At 28.0% G+C, this 27,403-nt stretch overlaps 2 protein-coding genes across 2 annotated transcripts; both read left to right on the forward strand.

Moving 5' to 3' along the window:
* The first annotated feature begins 494 nt into the window (after positions 1 to 494).
* Positions 495 to 1,918, forward strand: LOC108456159 (probable methyltransferase At1g29790). Its single transcript, XM_017754759.2, has one exon. It carries the CDS (start codon positions 579 to 581, stop codon positions 1,731 to 1,733), a length of 1,155 nt encoding a protein of 384 aa, XP_017610248.1. The 5' UTR covers positions 495 to 578; the 3' UTR covers positions 1,734 to 1,918.
* A 17,384-nt stretch (positions 1,919 to 19,302) lies between these two features.
* On the forward strand, positions 19,303 to 20,316 carry LOC108459666 (auxin-induced protein 6B). The gene has a single exon (XM_017759067.2). It carries the CDS (start codon positions 19,437 to 19,439, stop codon positions 19,893 to 19,895), a length of 459 nt encoding a protein of 152 aa, XP_017614556.1. The 5' UTR covers positions 19,303 to 19,436; the 3' UTR covers positions 19,896 to 20,316.
* The last annotated feature ends 7,087 nt before the right edge of the window (positions 20,317 to 27,403 follow it).

A 27,403-nucleotide genomic window follows, 5' to 3' on the forward strand; every position in this document is an offset into this window, starting at 1 on the left:
ATAACTTTGGGTTATGTAAATTTTAGTCTTAAATTTGGCAATTTTATCCATTTTGGTTTTTGTATTTTTTTATCAAATTTGGTACATGAACTTGACAATTCATTTTGGTTTTTAAACTTAGATCTCATCTTTGAAGCATTCTGAAATTTGGTCAGATCATTAAACTTTACATTTGTGAAGCTTAGGAATTAAAATGAGTCTAATTGTCAAATTTAGATAGTAAAATAGACCAAAAAAATAGAGGTACAAAAGAGGACTAGTTTAAAGGCTAAAAGATATAATCACACCATTTTATTTCAAAATATCATCCTAGTGAATTCAACAAAAAAAATTAGTTGGAGTTAATAAAATGAATCTGAATTTTAAAATCTACAAAGTAGATAAACTAAGTCCATGAAAATAAAAGTAAAGAAATTAAATTTTAAAAATGTAAAAAATATAGGGACTCTGAGTGAATTTAACCCAAAAGAATAAGAAAATATCAACTTGATCCACTTCACAAATCTAAATCTCAAAAAAGCACCAATTTTTATTCTCTTTCTTCCTCATTTCACTCTCTAACAAAGCCAAAGCCAAACATGGGTTCTGTTTCACTGAAACTTGGAGATGGAACAGCAAGATTCAAGCGTTCAACACTCTGTTCATCTGCTGTCAACATTCTCATGCTTTTTTCTGTTCTCGCCACCAATCTTTTCGCTTTATACGTGTTCACTTACTCACCAAAACACCACACAATCACCCCATTTCACCACAAGAACATCACTTTAATCTCCCAACATGTCTCTTTAATCATAAAACAAATCGATTCATCTCAAAAAAAGCTTGCTCGAATTGAAAACCAACTCCTTGGTTACCAAACACTTAATGTTTCAAGACCCAACCTTGCAAATGAACTCAAATTGTTCTTACAACACCACCAGCTTCCATTAGGGAAAGATTCAAGGACAGGGATAACTGAAATGGTGGCTTCAGTAGGACATTCATGTGAGAAATCAGCCGATTTGTTGTCTCAATACATGACATACAAGGTTTCTGGTCCTTGTCCTGATGATTGGAGTCTTGCACAGAAGCTAATTTTAAGAGGGTGTGAACCATTACCAAGAAGAAGATGCTTTGCCAAGACCGTTCCAAAGGTAGGCCTTTCAACTTGGTCTGGTCTTGGTTGTAAGAACATCAAATGTTTGAATAAAAAACCGAATGGTTTTGCCTTTGATAGACAAAAATATGTTAAAGCTACAAGCAAGAATGATTTCCTTATTGATGATGTGTTAGCTATGGGGAATAATGGGATTAGAATAGGTTTTGATATTGGAAAAGGGTCTAAAACAGGCACTTTTGCTGCTTTAATGGCTGAAAAAAATGTGACAATAATCACCAATACACTCAATGTTGATGCACCATATAGTGATTTCATTGCTGCAAGAGGTCTTTTCCCTTTGTTTTTTAGTTTGGACCATAGGTTTCCTTTCTATGACAATGTGTTTGATTTGATCCATGTTACAAGTGGTTTAGATGTTGGAACCAAACCAGAGAAACTGGAGTTCTTGATGTTTGATACAGACAGGATCTTGAGAGTTGGTGGTTTGTTTTGGTTAGACAATATTCATTGTGGTGATGATGAAAAAAAGAGGACTTTGACTCGTTTGACAGAAAAGTTTGGGTATAAGAAGCTGAAATGGGTTGTGGGACAGAAAATGGATGGTGCTGTTGGGTCTGGAAAACATGAAGTTTAACTTTCTGCTGTTTTACAAAAGCCAATGAGAATCTAATTGAGGTAAGAATATATAAAATATATATACAGAATTTTTGGGGTTTTTTGTTTTTTGGTCTTAAATATATGAAATTTATTCTATAAATTGGAATAAAATGCCTGAAATTGTTGCCTTTTATGTAATCTAAAGCCTTTTTTTTTTGGTGCCCTTCAGATTCCTAGTTTTGTATTTTAGTTTGATGATAGTTATTTGAAGAAATTAGAATTACACACATGTTTTCTTCATCCGCACTCGAACACGGGATGATAGTATTTGAATCTATATTCTCTAAGTGTCAAATGAAAGCTCTTGCCACTACTTTAAATATATTTTATCGATAATTTAAAGTCATTGATGAGTATTGATTTTTCAAAGAATTTTATTAGTTGGAATGACTTTTCAATGTTTAGTATGAAAAAGTTGATTTTCTTGGAATGTAATAATTTGGTGTAGTTATTTTCCATCAAATGGGAAGTGATTCTATTGATAATTGGTAAGAAAATTATTCTCACCTAGATGGAATGTTATACAAAGATAAATTACACCAATTATTCCTAACTTTTGATTAAAATTATATTTTAATTATTTAACTTTTGAAAGTTATATAATTGTCGCTAATGTTATCAAAACATTACATTTCAGTCGCTTATTCGTTAACTTCTTTTAAGAGGGTGACGTGAAACATTAATTTAAAGGGTTAATAACTAATTTAGCCCCTGAATTATAATTAAAATATTAATTTGATACTTTTAATTTTTTTAATAATAATTCTAAAAAATTTAAAGGGAATAGCCACCCAAGTTTAATGTGTTCCTATTTTGGTAACTGAATTTTTTATTTGTTAATTTAGTCATCCTGTTAGATTAATTATCAATTTTAGTCACTTCACCATTAAAATGCACCGGTCACTAAATGAATTGTTGACATAGAAATCTTTTGATTGGTATAATAATAATTTTATCTCTAACACTTTCACGTTTTGTCAGTTTATTTTCTAATCCTAAAAATTCAACAAATTTAACTCTCAATATTTATATATTTTGTCAATTTAGTCCAAATTCAAAATTTTTATAATTTTAAAACTTGAAATATATAAAATTTATTATAAAATGACATAAAAATATAAAGTAATAAATATATATCAATTACATAAAGGCTTGAATATGAATTTGATTGAGGAATCAAATCAATATTTCTTAAAATTTAATAAATTTTTTAAGGATTCAACAAAATTTAACTCTTAATTTCTCTTGAATTTTTAAATTATTATTATTTTCTTTAAACCTCACAAGCTAGACTAGTCACTTGAATTGATTTTTTGATTCAATCACAACCAAATCCAACTAGTACCATAATCAAATAGTCGGTTGAATGATTCAAATCAGAAAGCCTTTACTTATAGAAAAATTTCTAGCTCCATTTCGGTGGCAAAGTGCAGGGGCTTTAAGGGATTCAAATGCATAAGGCTAAGTGATGCTTCATTGATAAGTTTTTCCTCATTAAAAGAAAACGCAAAACTGAGTTTGGGTGTGTCTACAAAAAAAAAAGATCGATTTTGGGTGTGGGTTTAATGGTGAAAGCTCGATGATGAAGTGATAATGTAGCTTGGGTTTGGTAAAGTTAGGTATGAATTTGGTATGGTATTTGAGATTGTGAGGTTTGGGAAGGAGTATGAGAACAATGAGAAACTTGAAGATGAACAGGGAAGGAGATGAAGGGATGAATGTTGTTTTACAAAGCTTCTCTCTTTTGTTTGTTTGACCAGAAAATCTTATAATAGGAAAGAAAATTTTGAATTTTTTAATCAAGATGTTATGCAGTTGCATAATTTTTGAAAGTAATTGAAATATAATTTTAATCAAAATTAATGACAATTAATGTAGTTTACCCTTTTATATATATATATATATATATATATATGACAACACAAAATTATCCACATTTTGGTTTAGGATATTAATATTTTCAGCTTAAAAAAATTAAGGTTACTTTGGAATCCTAACCATTCTCTAGCTTTTGACGATGTATCATCATATGCACTATTTAATCGAACTTCGTCCAACTTTTCCACATGCATTATTTTTAGAAAATATAGCTCATATATGAATGGAAGTAAAATCTATTTAATCCTAAAATTTTGAAAATTTTTATTGTCAATCCTTATCATTGTATCAACAATTTGATGTGGTTGAAAGTATTTGGTAGTTCCCTCAATTATAAAGATTAGATCAAATCAGTCTTTACTATTAAATAAATCAATTTAATCTATGTATTATTGAAAAGAATGAAATTGGTCAAACTTTAACAGAGTTTAACATTTTAAAGCTTATATAGGTCTGCAAAAGGAATTTTTGTTTAGAATCGAACTACAACTGAAAAAAAACCCATGTCATTTTTAAAATTTATATGATTCCACAAAAGAAATCTTTTGTTAAAATATAACTTATTTAATTCTTTTCAATGCATAGAACTGGTGGGGGAAATACCGTAAAACAAAGAGTATTTATCTATTAATTTTCGATGAAAATTATCGAGAATAAATATACCAAGTGATAAATTTTGATTTGATAAATTTGAACTTCAACATGAGCAATCTTATTGAATCATAACAAGTTAACAATGTGGGTCTATTCAATTTGAATTTGAAACCGATCCAAACTCAAAATATTTCGAATCCAATTTGATTTGAATCTTAAGTTAACATAAATAATTTGAACGTGAAATGATTTAAATTCAGAATGAACTGAACAAGTAATAATCAATTGAAAAATTCTATTTGACTTGAATCTAAAATGTCTCAAATTTGGAACAATAAGAATCTAAAATAATCCGAACAAATAAATAGAATTGACACTACCAAAGTAATTAAAATATAAAACAATCCGAACTTGAAAAGACTTAATTCTAAAATGATTTAATCTCAAAATATTCGAATACAAAACTAGCTCAACCCATGAGCAGTATAGATGCAGCCATACAGGCTCATTAATATGAATAATTTTTCTTTAACTTCAAAGATGGAAAAGATTTTAAGCTATTTTCATGAATTATATGAAACATAAACATAGTGTTAGTCAAATATATTCATATTAATGAGCAAAATGACAGAGGCAAAAGAAAGCTGTAACTAAAGCCTGCAAGCATACGATATTGGTCTCTCTACATCAATGGGGGATCCGACATTGCTTTGCTTAAAGCTTAAAACACTCCTCGGAGGTATATATATAATCATCTTTGACCCTAAATAAATTTTGGGTTGCACCACTTTAGGGCAAAGGACCAGCCATCTCAGAAACACATTGATAATGGAGTACACCTATGCGATGCACTTCATATTTGAATAAAAATCTAAAGGGTTAACATAATTTTTACACTGAACTTGACAATTAATTTCATTTTAACCCCTAAAGTTGGCAAGCAAGTCCAATTAGCACCTTTGCACTTCAAATTAATATAAAATTCTAAAGGGTTAATACAACTTTTATTCCCTTACAATAAAGTCCGTGTTGGTACCTAAACTTAGCAACTAGGTCAAATTTGGTCCTTAAACTTAGCAAATGTAAAAATTCGATGACATAGTATTGTGAGATTACACTATGTCATCACCCACTCTCAGAGTGTCACATCATCAAATTTTGATGTAATCCAAGCTCAAGGACTAAAATGGACTTAGTTGCCAAGTTTAAGTGTCAAAGTGGGCAAAAAATGGATAGGTACCAAAGTGGACCTAATTGTCAAATTTAGGGACTAAAAGTAATATTAACCCAAATCTATTTCGTTGGCTAATTGAGAAAGAAGTGGAGGACATCTGTATTGTGTTTGGTCAATCATTTTAATGGTGGATTTCAGATTTTGAGGGTTGAAAAAAACCCAAAGTACATTCCCTTTGGCACACCATTGTACTAGTTGTATGATTGGCACTGCAGCAGCTGGATTACATATTTTGGGCGGCTCCAAAGATAACAAATACTGATATCCAGACAGATCCTTCCTTTAGTCGTTGAAAAAAAATTGAAAAATATTATAGGGTTAATTCCATCAACTGACCCCCAAGCTTTAAAATGTTTTAATTGAGTCTTTAATGTATTTGTGTCATATTAATAAGCTACTTTTGTTATAGCTTAGACATTAACTTAGGCTTTAACTTTTAACTCAAAATACGATATGGAGCATATTTAAAACATGTGAATCAAATTATAAGCAAAAACAAAGTTAGAAATTTGTTTTAAAAAGGGTACCATTGAATTATAAATTTGGGGCAAGTAAAGGTGAGTACTGGGAAGGGAGATAAAGTGCAGTTTTACCAATGTACTAACTTGTACTTTTACAAATTTTAAAAAGATTAAATGACAATTTTACCATTTTGGTGAGAGCGAAGGCCCTTATTTGCCCCTTTGCCTTGCTCTCGATTGTAAATGCACGTGTATTGCAATATGAATGGTTTTAATTTGACATGTTAAAAAATTGCACTCCTAATTTTTAACATTATTTTACTTTTTTCAACATGTCAAATCTAAGTTGTTTATACGATAAGTACATACGTATTTGTAATTTAACTCACATGTTTTAAGTACACATCAAATCCAAACTTGCATTTAATGCCTAAATTGGCAACCACACTAATGAAAAGATCTAATTGATACAATATTATTATTTTAAAGACTCAATTAAAACGTCTTAAGGTTTAGATATCGATTTAAAATCTAGACAATAGTTTGGGACCATTATATGCATTTAACCCGATATTTTTATATTCTAACCATCTATGATTTAACCACTATATATCATCATTCAGGTATGGGGTTTCTTTCAGTATAACTAACCCATATTTTTATATATATTCGTTTGGGACCCCATTTTTGTAGTCCAATAAAAAATTTGAACGAAAAATAGAGTTTCAGTTTTAGGTTTGGTAAATGATTCTCAATTTCCATCAAACACCCATGTGATCAGTGTTTTATTTAAACCAGAAAAATACAGAAAAGAAAAAAAGATTAAGACAAAAGTTTCCCCGTATAATACGGTATTGTAACATGCTTTTAATTGTGTATTAGTGTCTGAATAATGAGTTTAATTAAAACATTACAAAGCATGTAAATCACTGTCTGAATATGACAGGGAAAGTGTTGTTAGAATAACATTCAAATCTTTGTTTGGTTTAGTTACCTCTTTTTGCATTTATGACATATCTTTTCAATGTCACTATCTCTGCATGTTGAGAACGGATTTTGGAAGATCTTTTATAGATGTGAGGATGATATATTCTATGGTAAACAATTAATTTGCCTTCGACTTCTAAGTGTGGGTTTGATTAATCTAACATTATCGATAAGCAGCAGTATAACATGCCATTAAGTTTAAGGAATTTACTTAAAATTTAAAAAAAACCTAAAAATTTAAAAGTTTAAGGGATAATTTTGTAAAAACACAAAGTGCTATTATATTATCTTATCTTATATTCTCTCAATCACAAATAAAAAAAAATCTTACATTTAATTGAATAAAAAATTCAATATTACCAACAATGCATTATTAAGTAATCTAAATAAACCTAAAATGAGATATGCCTAAAAGAATATAAGAGGAGATGAATTTAAAGATAACAAGAAGCAAAGAGCATTAAGGCTAAACCTATATTGATATCATAATCTAAAGGCATATTATCCCAATCATTTTCAATCATTTGCTATATGGAATAATTAAGTAAAAGAGTATATTATGGAAAATTATTAGCACTTTCATGTAATTTGATCCCTAACATCCCACCACCCACCCTAAATTGTTGTTAGTCATAATATATTATAGACATCATTTTGTTCCCTAATCACGTCAAAGGGTCACTAAATCCATCATCATAATGGAGTATTAGTTGTTAGTTAACTTCCATTGCCAATCATCATTTTTTATCTTTAACAAAAAAAAATTAAAAGAGAAGATAGTTATAAGAAATTCTAAGAGGACAGCTAGTAAGCACTGTATATATATATAAATAACACTCAAAGCTTATCTTTAAAAATCTAATTTCAAGGTCAGCTTCAACAAATTTGGGTGTTTCCTTTTAGTCATAACATTTAATTATACTAGACTTTCTCCATGTATGACTCGAATATTAAAATGCTTTCTAACCTTTAAAATATTTTAATTTTAAAGTTTTAATATCGTATTAATTAAGTTTTTACTATTAATTTAGAAATTGATTTCAAAACTGAATTCAATTTAAATTTAAAATCGAACTTATTTAAAATAAGTGGATCAAAATTGAAACACGATGTATTAATTGTATGGATAGTTGATATGATGTATTATAAATAGCATACAATGATACTAAAATTTAAGAGGATATTTATTTTTCCTTTTCTTTTTAATATATTAGATCCAAGTTTTCATAATATAAATATATGTATATGTTAACGATAATTTTGCCTGTTAGCTACAATGCCAATTGCAACTTGAAGAATAACTGTCAGTATGATAAATTTTACCTTATATGAATTGACATATTTTTTAATAAAGTTGTTTGGACCTTTAATTGTTGAATCTTGAAGAGTGATAGTAGCTCGTTTGTGATGATCATATGAACGAGAATTAAGGAATTAATTAAATACTTTCAAAACAATTCATGTTCCTTTAAATGGAAAACCGATTCTTAAAGAGAGTTTAATACTAAGAAGATTTCCATCATTATGGAGATAATTAAAGATAAATTGAAGATCTTTTTAGATGACTATTTTAGTAGAACGAGTGATTGAAATTGATTGTAATTTAACAAGCTTTATTGGTGTTTATATATGCACAACTTGTTAAGGTAAATTGTATGCACTAAGAGAGCACTTTATTTGTTCACAGAGGAACTATTTCATAAGTACAGAATTTTGTAAGTAAACTAAATTGAGTTAATCAGGGGGAGTTAACTAGATTGAATATGTTGGATCAACTCTCTTGACAAAGTCATGCAGACGTAGAAAGTTTTCATGAACAAATTTTTAGTTTTCATCTCTATTTTTTCTGTACAGTAGTCAATTTATTCAATTACAGCTCAAAATGTATTTAGATATAAACATCTAATAGGCAATAAGTCCATGAACTTTCAATATAAAACTCTATATAGTATTTTAAATATGTTTCACGTTAGATACAATTTACCATTTAATTCTCAAGCTGATGGCTAAACTCTTCGAAGAGCTTAATTAATACAACATGAGACTTTGAGGACTCAATTAAATTATTTTAAATATTGAAGACTAATTTTAAATTTGGACCATGAGTTGTGGACCCTTGAAGTATTTACCCTATCCACTAGTATATAATTTTGGATTTTGACAAATCAATTTAAGGAAAGAAGAAAGTCAAATTCTCCTATTAGTTTAGGTACCATTTCAATCCTAGCTCAGGCTATAGTTTTTAAAATTGTTAAGTTAAATTTTACTATTTTTCACATTATACTTATAAAGAAAAACACGTTATTATAATTAATAGATTTAATGAGTATTGTTTGAGTCAAGATCAAAACATTAAAATTTAAAAATTATAAAGATTAAAAATAATCAAATTGGAAAGCATAAATTAGTTCTACAATTTACACATAGTACATGACTAATAGCGAAATTTGACTTAGCATATTTAACTACTACAATTTTAGTTAAGACTGAAATTTTAAAATTTGAAAAATATGGAATTAAAATTGACCAAATTAGAGTGTATGAATTAAATACGCCATAATACAGGGACATAATACAGGGACTAATTAGAGAATTTGGGAAGAAAAAAATTATGGGTGTTATGGCCATTAGGCTCCTTGTGTCAATACGGATATCTTGGGAATCATCAAAGCCGAAGAATAAAAATAAATGATTCAAGCTCACAAAAAAGGAGAAAGTAAATGTGGGGGTTTTGCTTGGTTGGATTTGGCTGGCTTTGATACCCTTATTTCTATATCTTAATCCCAAAATAGTTTCATTACCTTTTTCTCTCTCATGTCATACACTATAGAATCTATGGCACTTTAAGCCAATGGAAATTATTTTTAGAATCGAAGATTCTCCTCTCCATTCACCGTCCAAATTTTTATTCCGTCTCAAAAGCTAGAATCAAATTATAGTTTTTAGAGCGTGTGTGTGTATATGTATGATGAATGGTGACATAATAAAGGCAGCAAAAGTTTATGTTTTTCTTTTGGATTAAAAATTGTGACGGTTGGGTGCAGTGGTAAAACTATTATATTTTAAAAGAGAATGTAGAATTCAACTCTTAAAATGAAATTGATTAAAAAAAGTAGTCTCGAACTTTAAATATAGATGGTAAAACGAATATAAAAATATTTTAAAAATAGTTAAATTAAATATAAGTTGATAATGATATTTGGTAAAAGTTTTATGAAGGAGATTCTTATATTCAAAATTAGATTATATTTTACTTCTTTTATTTAAAAAATGAATAAATTAATCTATATACGTTAGATTAAAGAATAAATTAATTTTTTTATTAAAATTTTATTCATTATTACTGATAAAATTGAAACGTCTGATAAAATAATTAAATAATTACATGTAATATGTGTATCTTTTGTTGACACATAAAAATCAACTTTTAAACTGTAAAATAAACAAAAGATTAATTAGCTCTTTTTTTTGGATAATTAACTCTTAATATAAAACAATCATGCGAGTATCACTTTTAACTGTAACAAAGAGGAATGTGGCAGATTGTACGTGATAGTGCAACTCCTATCTGTACTGTCTGGTTCTTTCGGTTGCACGTTTTACGACTTTCTATGTAAAAAATGTGCAGCACGTAATGATGTCGTTTCCACCGTGCACGTACGGCTCATCACCGTTTCTGCCAATCGAGTGCCTAGCTAAACCATATGAAGTAATATATTCCTTACATAATACCTACTCATTTTGGTTCTAGACATCTAAATTTTTTTGAGTGGTGGGATAATTTTAGCTTGATTAATTTGGTTTTTGGGTTAGAGGTTTGGATTTCTTCAAATTTATATTAATTTTAGATTTAGATTTTGGAGTTGAATTTTATTCTTAAATTAAAGTGGGTTAAATTTAAATTTAAATTGATCAACTTAAATTTCAATCGTAATTAATATAACTTGCAATATTTATTAGCATCTTTTTGATAATTTTTGGACTTTTCTTATATCAATTTGAGGATTTTACGAAACAATTTTATTGGGTTTAATAATGTTGAAATTAAGTTAAAAGATTTTTTTTGGATATTTTTATTGTGATCAAATTTCCTTAATTGAAGAGATATTATTTTCAAAAGAAGTTTCTTGCTATAAGATTTATGTTATTTTGATTTCATATTAAAAATTTATTCAAGCTAATTTCAAATTTGAAGTTCACGTTGATTGAAGAATTGACAAGCCAATATATGTCAATTTAAATAAAGGCTTGTTATTGTAATAAGTACGATATTGAAAGCACTTGTTCTTTGTAAGGAGCTTATATTAGTACAAAAGCATAGTAAAAAAAATGTTCTTCATATTCAATTTGTAACTAAGTTTCTAGGAAAAAGTCTTAGTGGGGAGAGTTAATGTATAGGAGTGAGATTGTAACTTAATGAGTGAGTTAAGTAATCAAATTCTGAGTAAAGCTTCCAAGGAAAAGTCTTAATACGAAAGCATTTTATGTACTGCAGATTAATAATGGATTACTCTTTGGATAAGGCCTCGCAGATGTAAAAAAAAATTTTCAACGAGTAATCAATTTTTGTGTCCATATCTAATTTACTCTTCCAATTGTTAACGCTTTTTGCAACATATAGGAAAATTCAACGAAGTCTCATATTTATTAATTAATGTCTAAGGCCGAAGCCAGAAAATTTTATTGAGGATCAAAATTAAGTAGTATATTTTCACGATAGTAAAAATATAATTTCACCATTTCAATAGCTTATATCTTTATAATTTTTAAAGGATTAAGTTAAATTTTATCATTTTAAGGATCAAAGTGTAATTTTACCATTACTAATTTAATTATTTTTATAAATTATGAAGGAGCCTAAAAGGAAATTCCCATTTTAAAGGGCTTGGGGCCCTTGCCAACCCCTGGCCCCACTCCTATTGATGTCTTTATGATCCCATTTTAATAAGATTCCAATTAGAAGCATACAAGTACTGTAATGAGCCTCCCCGTAAGTATCTGATAATCATGTATGTAAGGGTATAATTGGTAATTTGACAGCAAAAGTAATAAGAAATCCAATATATAATATTATTTCCAATGTGATAGGATATGATTGATTAGCTAATATTTCAAAATTTAATGTTGATTCATTAGAACTGTATAAATTGAGACACAGAACTCCTATCAATTGAAAAATGGAACCCTAGCAATGTAGAAAATAAATTTTGTTGCCATGTACAAACGTTTCTTTCCCCCCTCCCACATGTATAGAAGTAGATAAACAAGAACTAACTCAAACTCTCACGTGATGAAAAAAAGTAAAAGGTCTTGAAAATAAAATGATCCTATTTGACCACTATACATTACTAGCATCAGAAAATGAAATAATCACGAATCTTGAGAAACTGACCAAGTTGCCAAAATCGCTAAACATTTTTGTTTAAAGAGAAAATTTGAATTCTATTATATATACTTTAAAATGCTAAATGCTACTAATAAAAAAGATTATGGTGAAGTACCAATGCTTGTTGAGTTGAGTAATAATGAGTTCAATATCTTTGAAGTAAATCTTAAATTCTAATATGTAGATAGAGAATACAACACACGGATAGCTTTGCCAAATTTAGAATTTTAAGTTGGCTAGATATCAAATTTAATTGGAGCGAAAATCTTTTTAAAAACAATCGAGTGAAATGCACTTATACTATAACGTTGAAGTGGAAGATTATTACTTTTTGATTATTTTCAAAATTTGTCATAATTTTATTTTTTGTGTTTTTTTTTAGATTAATTTTTTTTATTGAACCCTGTGTGTTAATTTGATGGTTAGAGTGTTCATAGCCTTAGGTGTGATCTGGGTATGAGTCGTGCTAATCGCGTTGCTGTTAGGACTTTAACCTCTTCTTATAATTCACCAAAAAAAAACATTTTTCTTATTTGTTAATTAAAAGAACTATTTCATGTTCTTTATTAATTTTGACTACCTAGAATAGTTTTCATAATTAATATATCTCATAAAAAATGAATCTTAATGAAAATGACTTTGGGAATGTTAGTGGGTATTAATTACTAAATTAGCAAAAGAACATTAGTATTAAAAACTAGGGTTTATAATAATCTATAGAACGGTCCATTTCAAGGTGATGAACTTCAATAATTAAAGTAATTATTATCAAAAAATAATTAAAGTAAATTAAACAAAACTATAGTATCATTAATTTATTAAAGTTTATTGTTGACAAAAGGTTGGCGCCATGCATATATGAAAATTTAATAAATTTTTATTTTCTGCAAACGAGGAATTGCTGTTCTGATAGTGATAGGAGAAGAGTGAAGACGTGGATCAAAGATTAATTAGTTTTATATATATATATATATATATATATATATATATATATATATTCAAAATTAATTAATGGCTGTTTGGATACTCAATTGGGAAAAAATATTAATTAAATTGCTCCATTTAACTTTTATTTTTCTTTATTAAGTTTGCATGTTGACTAACTAGTATAGTGTAAACTTAATTTCATACTAACATAAATCAAAATAGGGTTAACATAAATCTTAAGTTCACTTTGATATCTGTACCTTCTTTAGTTTACTTTAGTACATGGACTTGTTAATTAGATCCTTTTTGATCGTTGAATTTGGAAATTTTAAAAGTTTGATTATGTGGTACTCTGAGATTGTGCCACGTTATATGCCAGCAAACTTTTACACATTTGTCAAATTCAGTCACCAAAATAGACTTAATTGTCAAGTTTAGGTACCACAGTGGACCCAAAAAACAGTACAAGTACCAAATTAGACCTAATTGCCAAATCAAAGACAAACTCTAAGATTGTGCCGCGTCATACTTGATCAAAACTTTACATGCCAAGTTCATGGACCAAAATGGATCTAGTTGTCAAGTTCAAGTATCAAATAGACAAAAAAATGGTACAGGTATCAAATTGGACCTAATTGCTAAATTTGGGGACTAAAAGTTATATTAACCCATACATTTATGAACTGTTGAGATTATTGATTCCATTCTAATTTTGTCAGAAAATAAGAAAAATTTGGTTCTGACACATCTCAATAAAGAAGCTGCATAGTTGCTTCTGTTAAGTGTGTATGTATATAAGTGTGTGTCTATATATATATATATATATATATATATATATATTACGAGTTGTTATACTATAGTACCACTACCAATCTGCCACCAAACAAAGAACTTTTCATTAATGTTTCAATGCTTCCAAAATTAGTTCACAGATTCTTCTGATTTCAAGTAAATTGATTTGTACGATTCAATGGGTTGATTTGTTTTTTAATTTTTTTCCCCTTAGCTCCAACTGGTCACAGCTATTCATTATTGTGTTAATCGAGGGTCGAAATCAAAAATTTTTTGAGGAGTTGAAATGAAATTATAAAATTTAAGGGGTTAAAGTTTAAAAATTGGTTAAAAAGGATTAGATTTAATTATGGAAGGGCCAAAATGAAAATTTTCTATTAACCAAAGAGCTAAAAAGCTTAAATTCAATAATTAATTGTTAAAAGGGTGTAAAATTGAAATACTTTCATAACCTTGCCATAAATGGAGTTTTTCTCTTAGAATAACTAAAGCTTCTTAATTTGTATTAAAAGTGATAAATTGATTTAATTTGATTAATTAGGTGTGACATTTTGTTGTTTGTGAACGACAACTCCACGAAAGAAGTTTGTAATAATGACAAAAAGAGTGTAGTATTAGTACAAATTTTGTCCTAAGAGTATATGTATAGATAGATAGCATTGCCAAGACACCCCTCACGTTTGCATTATCATCTTTGTTAATTTCTCAATCACGTTATAATAAAAACAAAAAGAATAAAAACAACAACGATAATGCATGATTTTTTTTTTCAATAATTTAGGTTGATATGAATTAAGCAATAAAAAAAAGTGCTAAAGCTTTACAAATTATGTATCTTTTGGATTAGTTTGACAATGATTATATCTATTATTTTTTACTATAAATGGTAACTTTCAAATACATTTTGAAGGGGGAAATAGTTCTGAAATTCCAATTTAAAAAATCTCGGATCTCGATTCGTTTGAATTCAATTTGATTAAAAGTAAAAAATCCAAATTTGAAAAGATGTCGATAAAAAAAATTATAAGGGACCATTATGAATTTTAATAAACTTACTAATAATGTATTGAATAAGAACCAAAAGTATTGAAAGAAAGAAGTGTAGATACGGTTTTAGTCTCTATATTAAAATTTGGAATTTAATCTTTATATTTTATATTATTATTAGTTGGTTCAATTTGATAATATTGTCATTATTTTTACCATTAAAAAGATGATGTGAATATTATTTTTCTTGTTACCTGATCACACAAAACGAAGCTACATAAAAACCCAATCAACCATGTTTTCATCAACCAAATTCTTGAAGTTGATTCTCTTTAAAAAAAAAAAACCCACACTATCACTTTAACAATAACAATTAATTGAATTATCAATTTAGATATACTAATAAAATTATAAAAGTATACGTACCATATTACATCAAATTAAAGTAGAGGGATTAAATGCGAAATTTACCATAATTAGCATAATCATATATATATATATTGAAAAAAGATTACATCAATGTTAACTAGGGAAAAACAAAGAATCTAAACTAATATATATTCCCTATTATCTTCCCATATTTGTTGTCCTAATTGAAACAAAACAAGTAAGCGAAAATAGTGAACATGTTATGTGATCTATATGCATATATATGATATAGAGAAGATATTATTACAACTTTATGTTTTGACAATCCGTTTGGTTCTCTTGTTTTTTTGGGTATGGTCTTTGGTTAAAGAACCAAAGCATTTTGTGAATACAAACGAAATAAAATGATATGTGATCCTTAAATCCTAGCAAGTGGGGTTTTTCAGTGTGCAAAAACTATGACATTGGGGGGGATGCACCCTACCCTCCCCATAACTTCACGTGAATCCATGAATCCAGACCCCATCTTCACCATTCTAAAGCTATCTGGTTGGAGTAGAGGCCAATTAGTTTTGTTATCGGGAGTTTTCTACGTTTGATCCAAGATGATTTTCTTCTATGAAATTATTTAGGGCGAGGGTTTTCGTTTTGGCTTTCAAATTTTGCTAAAGATCGAATTTGAATTGTAACTTTTTGAGAGAGTTAAAAAAATAATTCTATCATTGTATTAATGTAAAATTTTACAATTTTCAAGAGGTTAAATTATAATTTTTTTGTTTTTGGAGAGAGAATAGTAGAATTTTTGTCATTCTATTGTCAATTTATGCATTAATTTAAATATTGTTCGAACATACTTAAAACAAAAATAAATCGAATACATATCTATACTTATCATATAGATAGATTGGTTTTGACTTGTTAAAAACAGTTAATATAAATAAAACTTACTAGTGCTATTTTTATATATTTTTAATGTCAAATCAAAATTGTCTTAAGTGTAACTAGTGGGTATTCAACATAAGCTTTTCGATTAATGAAAATTTTACATTTTGGCACTTTCAAGAAATTATAATTTAATTTAATTTTTTAACTTTAATTTTAAAATTTTATAGCTTTATCTCTACTCTCACCTCTTAAAAGATAACTCCTAACTTCGATGCCCGTGTTTCAAATATTTTCTTAGTTAAATTTGGATTGATATTCAACACTTAAATTACTGATAGAAAAACTTAATTGATATAATATCGATAACAATACTTTAAATATTTAATTAGAATAATCTAAAGTTTAAAGATGGGATAGTAGTTTAAGAAAGTAAAATGAATTAATTAGAAAAAAGGATACGAAAATGATTGATAATTGAAAGAAGGGGGATAAATTAGAAGGGAAGTTAATCGGTGTTTAAAACCAAAGGTGAAAGAGTGATTAGGAAGGGGGTGTTTTGGCAGTTTGTTTGAAGGAAATAAAGAAAAGGAAAGATGGGGTATCCCAGCACATGGGGGCATTGGCCAGATATGGAGAATACAAAATCGTTTGCTTTAGAAGAGAGCTGGATTTTAATATTTATATTAATGTTTTAGCAAACAAAAGCATCTTCAATTGACTCAACCACTTAGAAAAAGCCAGTACCTTTTTTCCGACTTTTTTTTGCATGTGGTGGCTTTATTTTATATATATATTACTCTGAGATGATTTAATATTGTTCTTGTGATTAAAAAGTGTTTAAAGATTGATTGAACTTTAATTCGATTGATATAATTATTATTATTAATGCAAGAGGGCGAGTGTTCGAGTGTATTAAAGCGCATTATCATCTTATTTGTGGGTTGAGGAAGGGTTATAAGTAGTTCTAAATAGTATGCCAAAAAAAACAAATATAATCAGAACCTAAATTTTATTTAGCAGAGACAACGTTCAGAATTTTATATTAAAAATGCTTAAATTAAATTATCAATTTTTCAAAAGGATTAAAAATATAATTTTTTTCATTTAATCACAATTTTAAAAAGGCTTAAATTGAATCTTTCAATTTTGGAAAGGCCTAAAAAGAAATTTACCCATTCAGTCTGTTGGTAAAGGCTGAAGCCTTGGGATTTTGAGCGTCATGCTCTCTCTCGAATTATTTTGATTTAAGTCTCACTATGTGTAGACCCTATTAAGATATATTTCGATTTTCAATCTATTGTATTTTTATATTAAGTTTATTCTAGTTCTAGTTCATTATATTACACTGAAAAGTGATAAATATTAATATTATATGATAAAATAAAATATATTTTTAAATACTTTACAACTTATATAAATTATTTGTAGAATTTCAATTTGTGGCTTATTGAAAAGTGTTCACCTCCTTAAAAATAATTTGAGTTCTAATTATCGTTGTAGCAAATATATATAAATATTACAAAAAACGAAAATGTTCGATATTTACAGTTTAACACTAATTCAAAATGTCTAATGTAAATTATTGTCACGCATACATTAAAAATAAGTATCCTTATAACTCGAACTCATAACATAAATTATAAAGTGAACACTCATCAAAGTTAATTATATGTCATTCAATCCACATTGAAGAGAGTTTAGGGCATAAAATTACATTTTGTTTACTTATAATTATAATTTTTTTAGGCATGATTAAAATCCAACCAAAACAATAAAGTTGAATGCAAGGACGACGCAAAGAAGGCAGGCAGGAGCTTGTCCCCTTCTTCAATGGCAAAGTTATTATTAAAATTTTAAGTAACAAATATATAATAAAAAATAAAATTATATTTTAATCCCTTTAAAATTTAAAATTTTGATTTTGACCTTAAAATAAACTTCTGACTTCACCCTGGTTGATGGGATTGAAATGAAACACTTTTAAGTTTGTAACTTGATTTAGGGTTTACTTGAGAAGCGCTCATAGTGGCTTAATTGCACAAAGATTAATGTGGCGCTCATGGTTTAACGTTTTAAATTATGTACCTCAGTCAATAATATTTTTTAAACTTAGAAATAATCAAAGTTGAAAATTCCTTACTTACACATTAATCAAATTTGTTGAAACTCTTATCAATCAGTCAAAGCTTGATTTACCGTTTGATTTGCAGAAGCCCACATGGTAATGGGCAGAATATGTGGTAATTGGTTTTTATTATTATTATTATATTTCACTGTCAGATCTAGTTAAAAGGGAAGAGTAAAACAAATAGTGTGTGAAATCTTAATTTATTGGTTTTTAATACTACCCACAACACAACCTGTACCAGTCGATATATTTTTATGTTTAACATGCAATTTGAAATAGATTTTAATAAACATGGATCTACTTGGGAGATGAGACATAATTGCTTAACACATTTTTATTATCATCTTAGTTAAGCATGCTTTTATCAATGTAATAAATTCTAAAAGTTATAATTTTAAATATCCAGTTCATGATTTTTGGGTAGATTTTCTCTTTAACTAATCGATCCAGTTTTACACTACTTTTTAATGATCAATATATTTTTAAGATAATGTTTTTCTTTGTTATTCATTATTCTCTTATCTTTTGAATTAAATTACTCAATTTTAAATCAAAACAAAAATTCAATTTGATGAACTTAAATTTAAATTTGATTTATCGTAAAAGACTATCAACCTGATCTTGCTCAATCTAAACTAATAAATAATTCAAACCTAAAATCAATTAAACCAAAATTATCTTAACGTGAACTGATAAACTCAAAATAGCTCGAATTTCAAATAATTTAAAATAAAAAAATTCAAAAACATGATTTAAACATTATTCAATTTACCCCTTTTATTTTTGTCACATTTATTTAATCATATTAATTATTCATTGTATAATCCATACAGTTTGCCGAAAGACATTTGGGACTTTTTAATCGTAATTTTCTCAAACTTTATGGGTACTTTCATACCCTTTCTTCTATAAAACCATATTCCCTCCTAGTTTCTTAAATTCCTCTCTAAAGATCCATTTTTTTCTCGACTCTCAAAGCAAAGCCAAAAATAAAAATAAAAAAAATCAAAGCTCTTTTTTTTTGTGGGTGTTTTAGTCTAACCGGAAAAAAAATGTCGTCGTCTGCGGGACTTGGAAAATGCAGCAAGATCCGCCACATTGTGAGGCTCCGACAAATGCTGCGGCGGTGGAGGAACAAGGCTCGCATGTCGGCCAGTCGTATCCCGTCTGATGTTCCGGCGGGACATGTGGCGGTCACAGTGGGGACTAGTTGCCGGAGGTTCGTCGTGAGGGCGACGTACTTGAACCATCCCGTGTTTAGGAAACTCCTCATCCAAGCCGAAGAAGAGTACGGATTCACTAACCAAGGCCCATTGGCGATCCCCTGCGACGAGACGGTATTCGAGGAAGTGATCCGGTTCATTTCCCGGTCGGAGTCGGGTCAATCCGCCGCCGCTAAGTTCGTCAACATCGAGGGTAACTGTCACGTCGGAATGTGGAGTAATAAGCTCGATTTGTGGACCGAATCTCGACCGTTACTCAATGGGTTGGCTGAAAAAACAATTTGGTAAATAAAAAAAATACAGTGGAAAGTGAAAAAAAGAAGGAAACTTTGATTCTTACCCGACCGTGTTAGCTCAAGTCAAGTGAGTAATCAACGAGTTGGCCGAGTTGAGGAGGTTCATACTTAATACTAATTCATGGGTTTTACTTACCACTGTAAAAAAAAGGTAAGTTGGTTGGTTATTTTACTTCTTTTTTTTTTTTTCCATAATTGAGGGAGGAGGGGGGTAAAAGTTTAAAACGTGTTGAGTCAATGGAGATGGCTGAAAAGGTGGGTGAGTGATCCGCCGAGTCGTCCCGCGTTCGGATGCAGACTTTGACACACGTGAAAATTCACTGCTGTAAATTCCGTGATTGAGGAGGAAAAAAAAAATTGTAGAGATTATATAATATATTTTCCAATCAATGATATTTAATTATTTTCCATTATTGGACCGTTTATTCATTTTATTTAATTTTGAACAATATAATGTAATCGAGAATTACAAAGTACATGATGGTAGCGGTTTTGGGAGTTATGATGGTACCCCACCCACCCACGTGAAACAATGTCACTTTCATCCATTTTTTATGTTCATATAATTTTTAATATATCAACAATTTACATTTTAAGATCATTAATATATTTTATTATTAATGTATTATTTAATATCTTAAATATAATTATAACTAACAAATATATACAATTTTGAATATTATTATTTCTCCTTTTACTCCAAATTAAACAAATTTATGCTCAATGATTTTGCATTTTTATTAAACAATTTCATTATTAATTTAAAATTTTATAAATTATAAATAGAAATTTTTTCATTTCGAAGTAAGTCTTGCCATTCCTTGACTCAGAATTAATAATAAATATAAAAAATATTAGATTATAATGCACTCATAATATTAATAAAAAATTTATGTAAATTGTATATAAAAATAATTTAGGGTTTAATTGAAATTATAAAGTTGAATACCGGTGTTTTAGGTTTAAATGTGTATTTTCTAGATTTATTTTGTGTTTAAATTGGTTTTTATAGATTTTATATAGGCAAATTAATATTCTTTCATAATAATATGGGTAAACCACTAAAATAGTTACTTTTGTTTGCCTCAGGTTACATTTTAATCATTTATGTTTGAAATGTTATGTTTTAGTCACTTACGTTATCGCGTTGTAACCTTTTAGTCAATGAGTTGTTAATTGTTGTTAACGATGTAACGATAAGCTTATGTGGCACGTTAAATCGTCATTTCAAACAAAAATTTAGGTTAATTTATACAATCAATCACCATATTTTTTCGTTTTGAGCAATTAATTTTTTTTCTTTTATGTTTTTTAACTTTCCTTTTTTTTCTCTTTATTTTCCATTTTGTTCTGTTTCTTACTCTGTTTTCCTTCATTCTCTATTTCTTTTAACATACTTTTTCTATGTTTTCTATTTGTTAAAACCAATCCCTATACTTTTATTTTTTTGAACAATTTAATTTTTTTGAGTGAGGTAAGCTTGTAGACTAGTTTTAACAAATAGAAAACATAGAAAAACAACGTTAAAAGAAATAAAGAAGGGAGGAAAACAGAAAGAGAACCAGAAGAGAATGGAAAATAACATAAAAGAAAAAAATTACTCAAAATGAAAAAATATATGGACCAATTGTAGAATTTAAGCTAAAATTTCCGTTTGAAATGATAATTTAATATGCCACATTAACTTACTATTACACCGTTAACGGTAATAAATGGCTCAATGACTAAAATATTACATCATAATAATATAAGTGACTAAAACTTAACATTTTAAACATAAGTGACTATTTTAATAGTTTACCCTAATAATATTTATTACTATATGAGTGAAAGAAAGAAAAATTATGATTATTGGTCAGATAATTAAAATGTAAATAATTTAATTAATTTTATTATATAAACTCAATCAGATACTTTATTTATAATATATATGTATAACAATAATCATTTAATATATCAATAGTCGAATCTTTTAATTAGATAACCGAAATTAAAAATCGTCGATATTTTTGTCAAAATTTCAATTAAAAATATGCGATTGCATTTTAATCTAATTTGTGAAAAAATTTCAATGCATATATAACAAATAATTATTTATGTATTAATTATTTTTCAATAATTGAGGAGATGCAACTAACTGTGCGGTGAAATTAAGTTAAATCTTTTTCACTTAACCGACAGTTCTTCGGTGGTAATTAAGTTAGGTAAAATGTAAATTATCTGGAAATTGTTAATTAAAAGCAACATTTTTTTTCTTCCAAGGATTACGATTTTTTTATTTTATTCGGATTAAAAAATCGTTATGTAATTTTGAGTGAACTGATAAATTATATTACGTTCTCAAGAAAAGAATTTATGTTCAAATTTTAGTGACAATAATGAATTTCAAGATACTTGATGTAAAAATATTTTAATTTTACAAACATTTGATATTTATTTTAATTGAGTCTAAAAACTCACACCAAATAATTCACTGTAGATTGATAATTCTGCTGGTAGCCAACAACTTGAAAGTTTATTGATCAACCAATAATAATGGGTAAGGCAATGATGAACACAATTGACTTGATAATTAGCTTGTTCTAATTTAGTTGGCCCCCACCACAGGATTTAGACTAAAAAGAATTAAAAAATGCAAATATTGATTGGAATTAATCAAAATATTCCCATTTCAAAGCTGGCCATTGTTTTCTCTCTCTCTCTCTCTCTCTATATATATAAAATCAGTGGCTTAGGCTGTTACATACCATATTAAAACACAAAAACTATATACATTGCATGTTCACATTGGTATTGTCTGACTTCATTTTCCAATTTCGCAATGCTTCTCATTTGCATTATACCATTGGCCTTTAACCTGATTTTGTGTCAGCTTATAATGGCAGAGGCTGAACCCACCACATTGCTGTGATTGCAATGTCAAAATGTTAGCCAGCCATTTGGTCAAAATTGTCCCAAAAAGTCAAAACACATTTTCCCCAAAATTTGTCAACAAATGGATTAATTTCATCCAACGTCGGATCTTAAATTGGTTCTTAAATTTTAAAAATATCCTTTCATTAATTTATATGTTTAGTCACATGTTAAATGCTAAGTTGAAAAATTAAATTCTTACTACATGTACTTATCCTATGAATTGTCTGTAGGAGTGTACCTAGGGGAGGCAAGGGCAATAGTCCTCTTGACTAAAGGGTAATTTTCTTTTAAGCCCCTCACAAAATTTCAAACAATCAACTTAATTTGTTATAGTCTTTAATTAAATGAAAATTTTTATATTTTTAGATTTTCTGCAAATATTAAATATTCCATTTTAAGACTTTTGGCATAAGATTTTTAACTTTGTTCACTCAAATTTTATAATTTTATATCAGCCTCCTAAATAAATTCATAGTTTCATCCCTATCGATGTGTTTAAAGAACAACAAACAATGTCATTAAAATTTAGAAATATCATTTTAGTTAAATATATTTTAATTTAGTATTTAACGCTCAAATTGACAATAAAACCGATAGAATAACTTAATTAATATGATATTAACACTTTTAAAGCTAAAATAAAAATCAATTTAAGATCTGAGTCATAGTTTAATTAGGCAGAAGTTTTCTTGCTTAAAAATCTTGCTCCATATAAAACCCACAGAGTATAAAAATACAATCTTTGGTGAAAATGACAAAGTTTAGTACTTTAAAAACATGTGAAGATTTTGACTTTGTGTTGTTTTTGCCAAAAAAGAAAAAATGGATGTCTTAATCATTGTTGTTTATGAAGGACCCTATAATTCAAAAGGAATCATGTAGGATTTGTAGGATTAGGGTAGGAGTATAATGAAGGAAGTATAAGAACCAGAGGTAGTGGAGCATTATCACTTTCTTGGGGATGGGATGAAAGTTTTCATCTTCAAAATTTCCAAAGATGGGGTCTTTTCACAGTGGGTTCAAAATTTAGATAAAGATTGGGTTTTTATGGTTAAGTCAAATTTCTGTTGTTTAGGACGGTTTGGTTTTGATTGATTGATTATATAAGTCAGCCATCACAAAAACACACACATACACACACAAAAAAAAAGGCTACGAACCTATAATTCTCCATCTCAATGATTGTTTGAGTTTGGAAGATAGATATTACTATTTCAAATTTAAATTCGATTTAATATGATTTGTTATAAAAAATTAACAATTTAAAAATGATTTAAATTTAAAATAATTCAAGATAAAAAGTTATTCGAGATTAACAATAGGCAATTTAAAATGATTTAAACTCGATATATTCTGAATTAACTCGAAATAATTTGAACTTGATGATTTGAAAAACAATAATCCAAATTTGAAATGACTCAAAAATTTTAAAACTTAAATTGACCTCACCCAAATTGATTTGAATCATCCAATTGAAAAGTCTATCTATCAATTTATTTGTATAGTCCTATACACAAACTTTGAGTGTGAAATGTCGCAAAATTTTAATTTGGTGCAATGGTATTTGCAACAATTTTTATTTTGATTTAGTTTTACAAATCATCAATACTATTATCTATATTACTTACTGCATGCGCAAATAATTATGGTTATCCAATGTGAAAATAAGTTAACGATTTATTATTTTCAAATATATATAATTGAATAAAAAAACTAATGTTTCATATGTATAGTTACATAAAACGAGCACCGGTTAAAGCCCTTGTTGACACCCCAAAGACCAAGGTTCAGTCTTTGTTATTGTTATCCCTCTCTCAACTTATAATACATATCATGCATCAAATTATATATTTAATAAAAATTTATGTATAATTTTAATATTTATAGGTAAATAGAATGAGTATGCAATTCTGTTTATGAAGCCCAAAATATAGCTTCTGTCTCTAGTTGAGTTTTAATCTTGAATAAATCCATTAGACAATTATGAGAGGAATCCCACAATCTAGCAATGGGCAAAACAGAAGAGGACCGAGTCCTGGATTTGGGTCAATATGAACAACTTATATTTTGGTCCTTGATAATTTTTAATGGTTGACCCTGACCCAAAACCTAACCCAGTTGGAAAAGAAGGCTGCCATTTTGGGTTTCAACTCAAATTGCAAACATAAACAAATATATATATCCATTTAAAGAAGTTATTAATAAAATCAAAATCATAAATAATGGGGATCTGAGTAACTATAATCATAATTAATTATTACAAAATATAGTTATAATGGTAACCAAAATATATTCAGACTTAGATAAGAATAAATCTAAATAAAGATCATGTATGATGAGACTTAAACTTGAATAAATCTGGAGAGAACTCGTACGTGTTTTATAGCAAGTAAGACTTGAATATGATATTCAACCTAAACAAATATTAGTATTTAGTCAAGGCGTTCATGGTTTTATGTATGACATTAACCCAATACATGGTTGTCTAAGCTCGAGTTAGCTCCAAATATGAATTCTAAAATTTGCCCAATCGCATTCATAATTGTAAATAATCAAATTAAATCCGTTTGGGCCTGTTCATTTTTTTTTAATTTTTCAATAAAAAATGTGTTACTTCTATTTAACCTTTACTAATTTTATGTATATTTCTTGTATTAATTTTTTTAATTTTCACATGAAATTAATTACATAAGAAAACATATTATAGAATTGAAAAATCAAGCTAAGCTTCATCCTTGGATATTGAAGCCTAAGCATTATTTATAGTTTAAACATAATTATGTTTTTGGCTTATTGGTAAAATAAGCCTTTGAATTAAAAAAAAATTAATTATTTTTTAATTTTTTTTACATCGATTGAGCTCTTGAACAAAATTGATTAAAAGATTATTTGATTAACGTTAATCGTTAATATTTAAGGACAATGCTAATGTGACTGTTAATAAACGTTATGTCAACACTAATTATATTTAAAAAGTTCAAGAACTTATATAGACATTAAACTTTTCCAAATAACAATACAACCTTCAAACCCAAGTGAGTAATTCAACCTCGAAGAGATACACAAAAATATCAATCACAACTGCCGGTTGTTGAAAAGAAGCAGCTTAAGATAAAGATCAAGAACCTGATATTCTGCTTTGTCATTACTCTTGCAATCAAAACCTCAATCGCTACTTTGTGGGACGATGGACAAAACCTGCACCAAATTCTCTAGCTGTTCCATAATATTATATAGTTAAAAACTCATCCATGGCATGCAAAGGACTTAAATAAAATTATTGGAAGGTTGGTAAACCAAATACATAAATTAAATAGGCTTAATACTTGAGTTTGATTTTTTTTAATGTGGTATCTGCTTTTATTTATGGTTCAATATTTTGGTATTTATATTTGATAAAAGTTATACGTGCAGTAGTTGAAAGTAATGGATGTAAATTCATAATCAATTAGTAATATTAGCAATTAGCTTTCATCAAACAATTTTAGAATCTGAATTAAATCACATCTATGGGATTGTGTTTGAAAAATAAAAAAAATCATAATTAACACTAATTTTACTCTACCAATAAAATTATGAAAAATTTAAACCTAATAATATTAATAATTAACTTTTATCAAATACAAATATTATATTAGACCAAAAACAACATAAATATAAGATTAAAAAAAAGTGTTAAACTCCAACAATTAAAAAGTAATAGAAATGGGGTAGTGATAGAGTGGAGCGAGACAAACTCAAAAGGGGAAGCATGTGAATGGTGAACCAACCAAAATGAAATGTGCACCTAAAAGTGTCCTATAAGATTTGTATGCCTGGCCTTTGCATGACAAGGTCCACTGACTTATAAAACCTCCATATACAAAACAACAAATGAAAAATGGTTATGTAATAATAAGGACATGCATGCATGCATGCCCCTTGAGGACATTGGGAATGGGACGAGCTTTGGGTTCTTTTCTGCAATCTGTAGTTCTGGTAATAAAAAACAGTACATTAGAATGGACCACCTTTCGATCCATATATCTATTTGTTATTGGTTATGTTCTTTTGCAAAAGGGAATCCACAAATTTTTTTTAAGAGGCTGAGATTAAGTTATATATTGTTATGAGAGTTAAAATGCAAGTTTATCATTGTATTGACAAATATCTTTATAGTTTTTAAAAGATTAAATTAAAAGTTTATCATTTCTAAAAGAGCCAAATTATAATTTTATCATATATTTATTTAAAATTTTATAAACATAAAAGTGACTAAAGCTGAAATTTTCCATTTTGAGGGACAGTAAGGGACTTGTATACCCCTTTGCCTTCGCCCTTGTTCTTTTGTTACCTTCTACAATACAAATTATTTTTCAGTTTGGGTATTTGACATACTTTAGTAGCTGCTAAAAAAGAGTCGAGGAAGGTTAAAAATAATTGGCGATGGGGCATAATATGGACCAAGGTGTTGCTGTAGTCCATGAGGTGGGTGGGAAATTGATAATGTGGCCCAATTAGTTTTGGCTAATAATTCTAGGAGTAAATCTTAAGATTGTTTGGGCTATTTTCGCAGTTAATTTATAATTTAAGAAGAAGATTTAT

The sequence above is a fragment of the Gossypium arboreum genome, chromosome 6 (genome assembly GCF_025698485.1).
Source record: "Gossypium arboreum isolate Shixiya-1 chromosome 6, ASM2569848v2, whole genome shotgun sequence".
Taxonomy (NCBI): Eukaryota; Viridiplantae; Streptophyta; class Magnoliopsida; order Malvales; family Malvaceae; genus Gossypium; species Gossypium arboreum.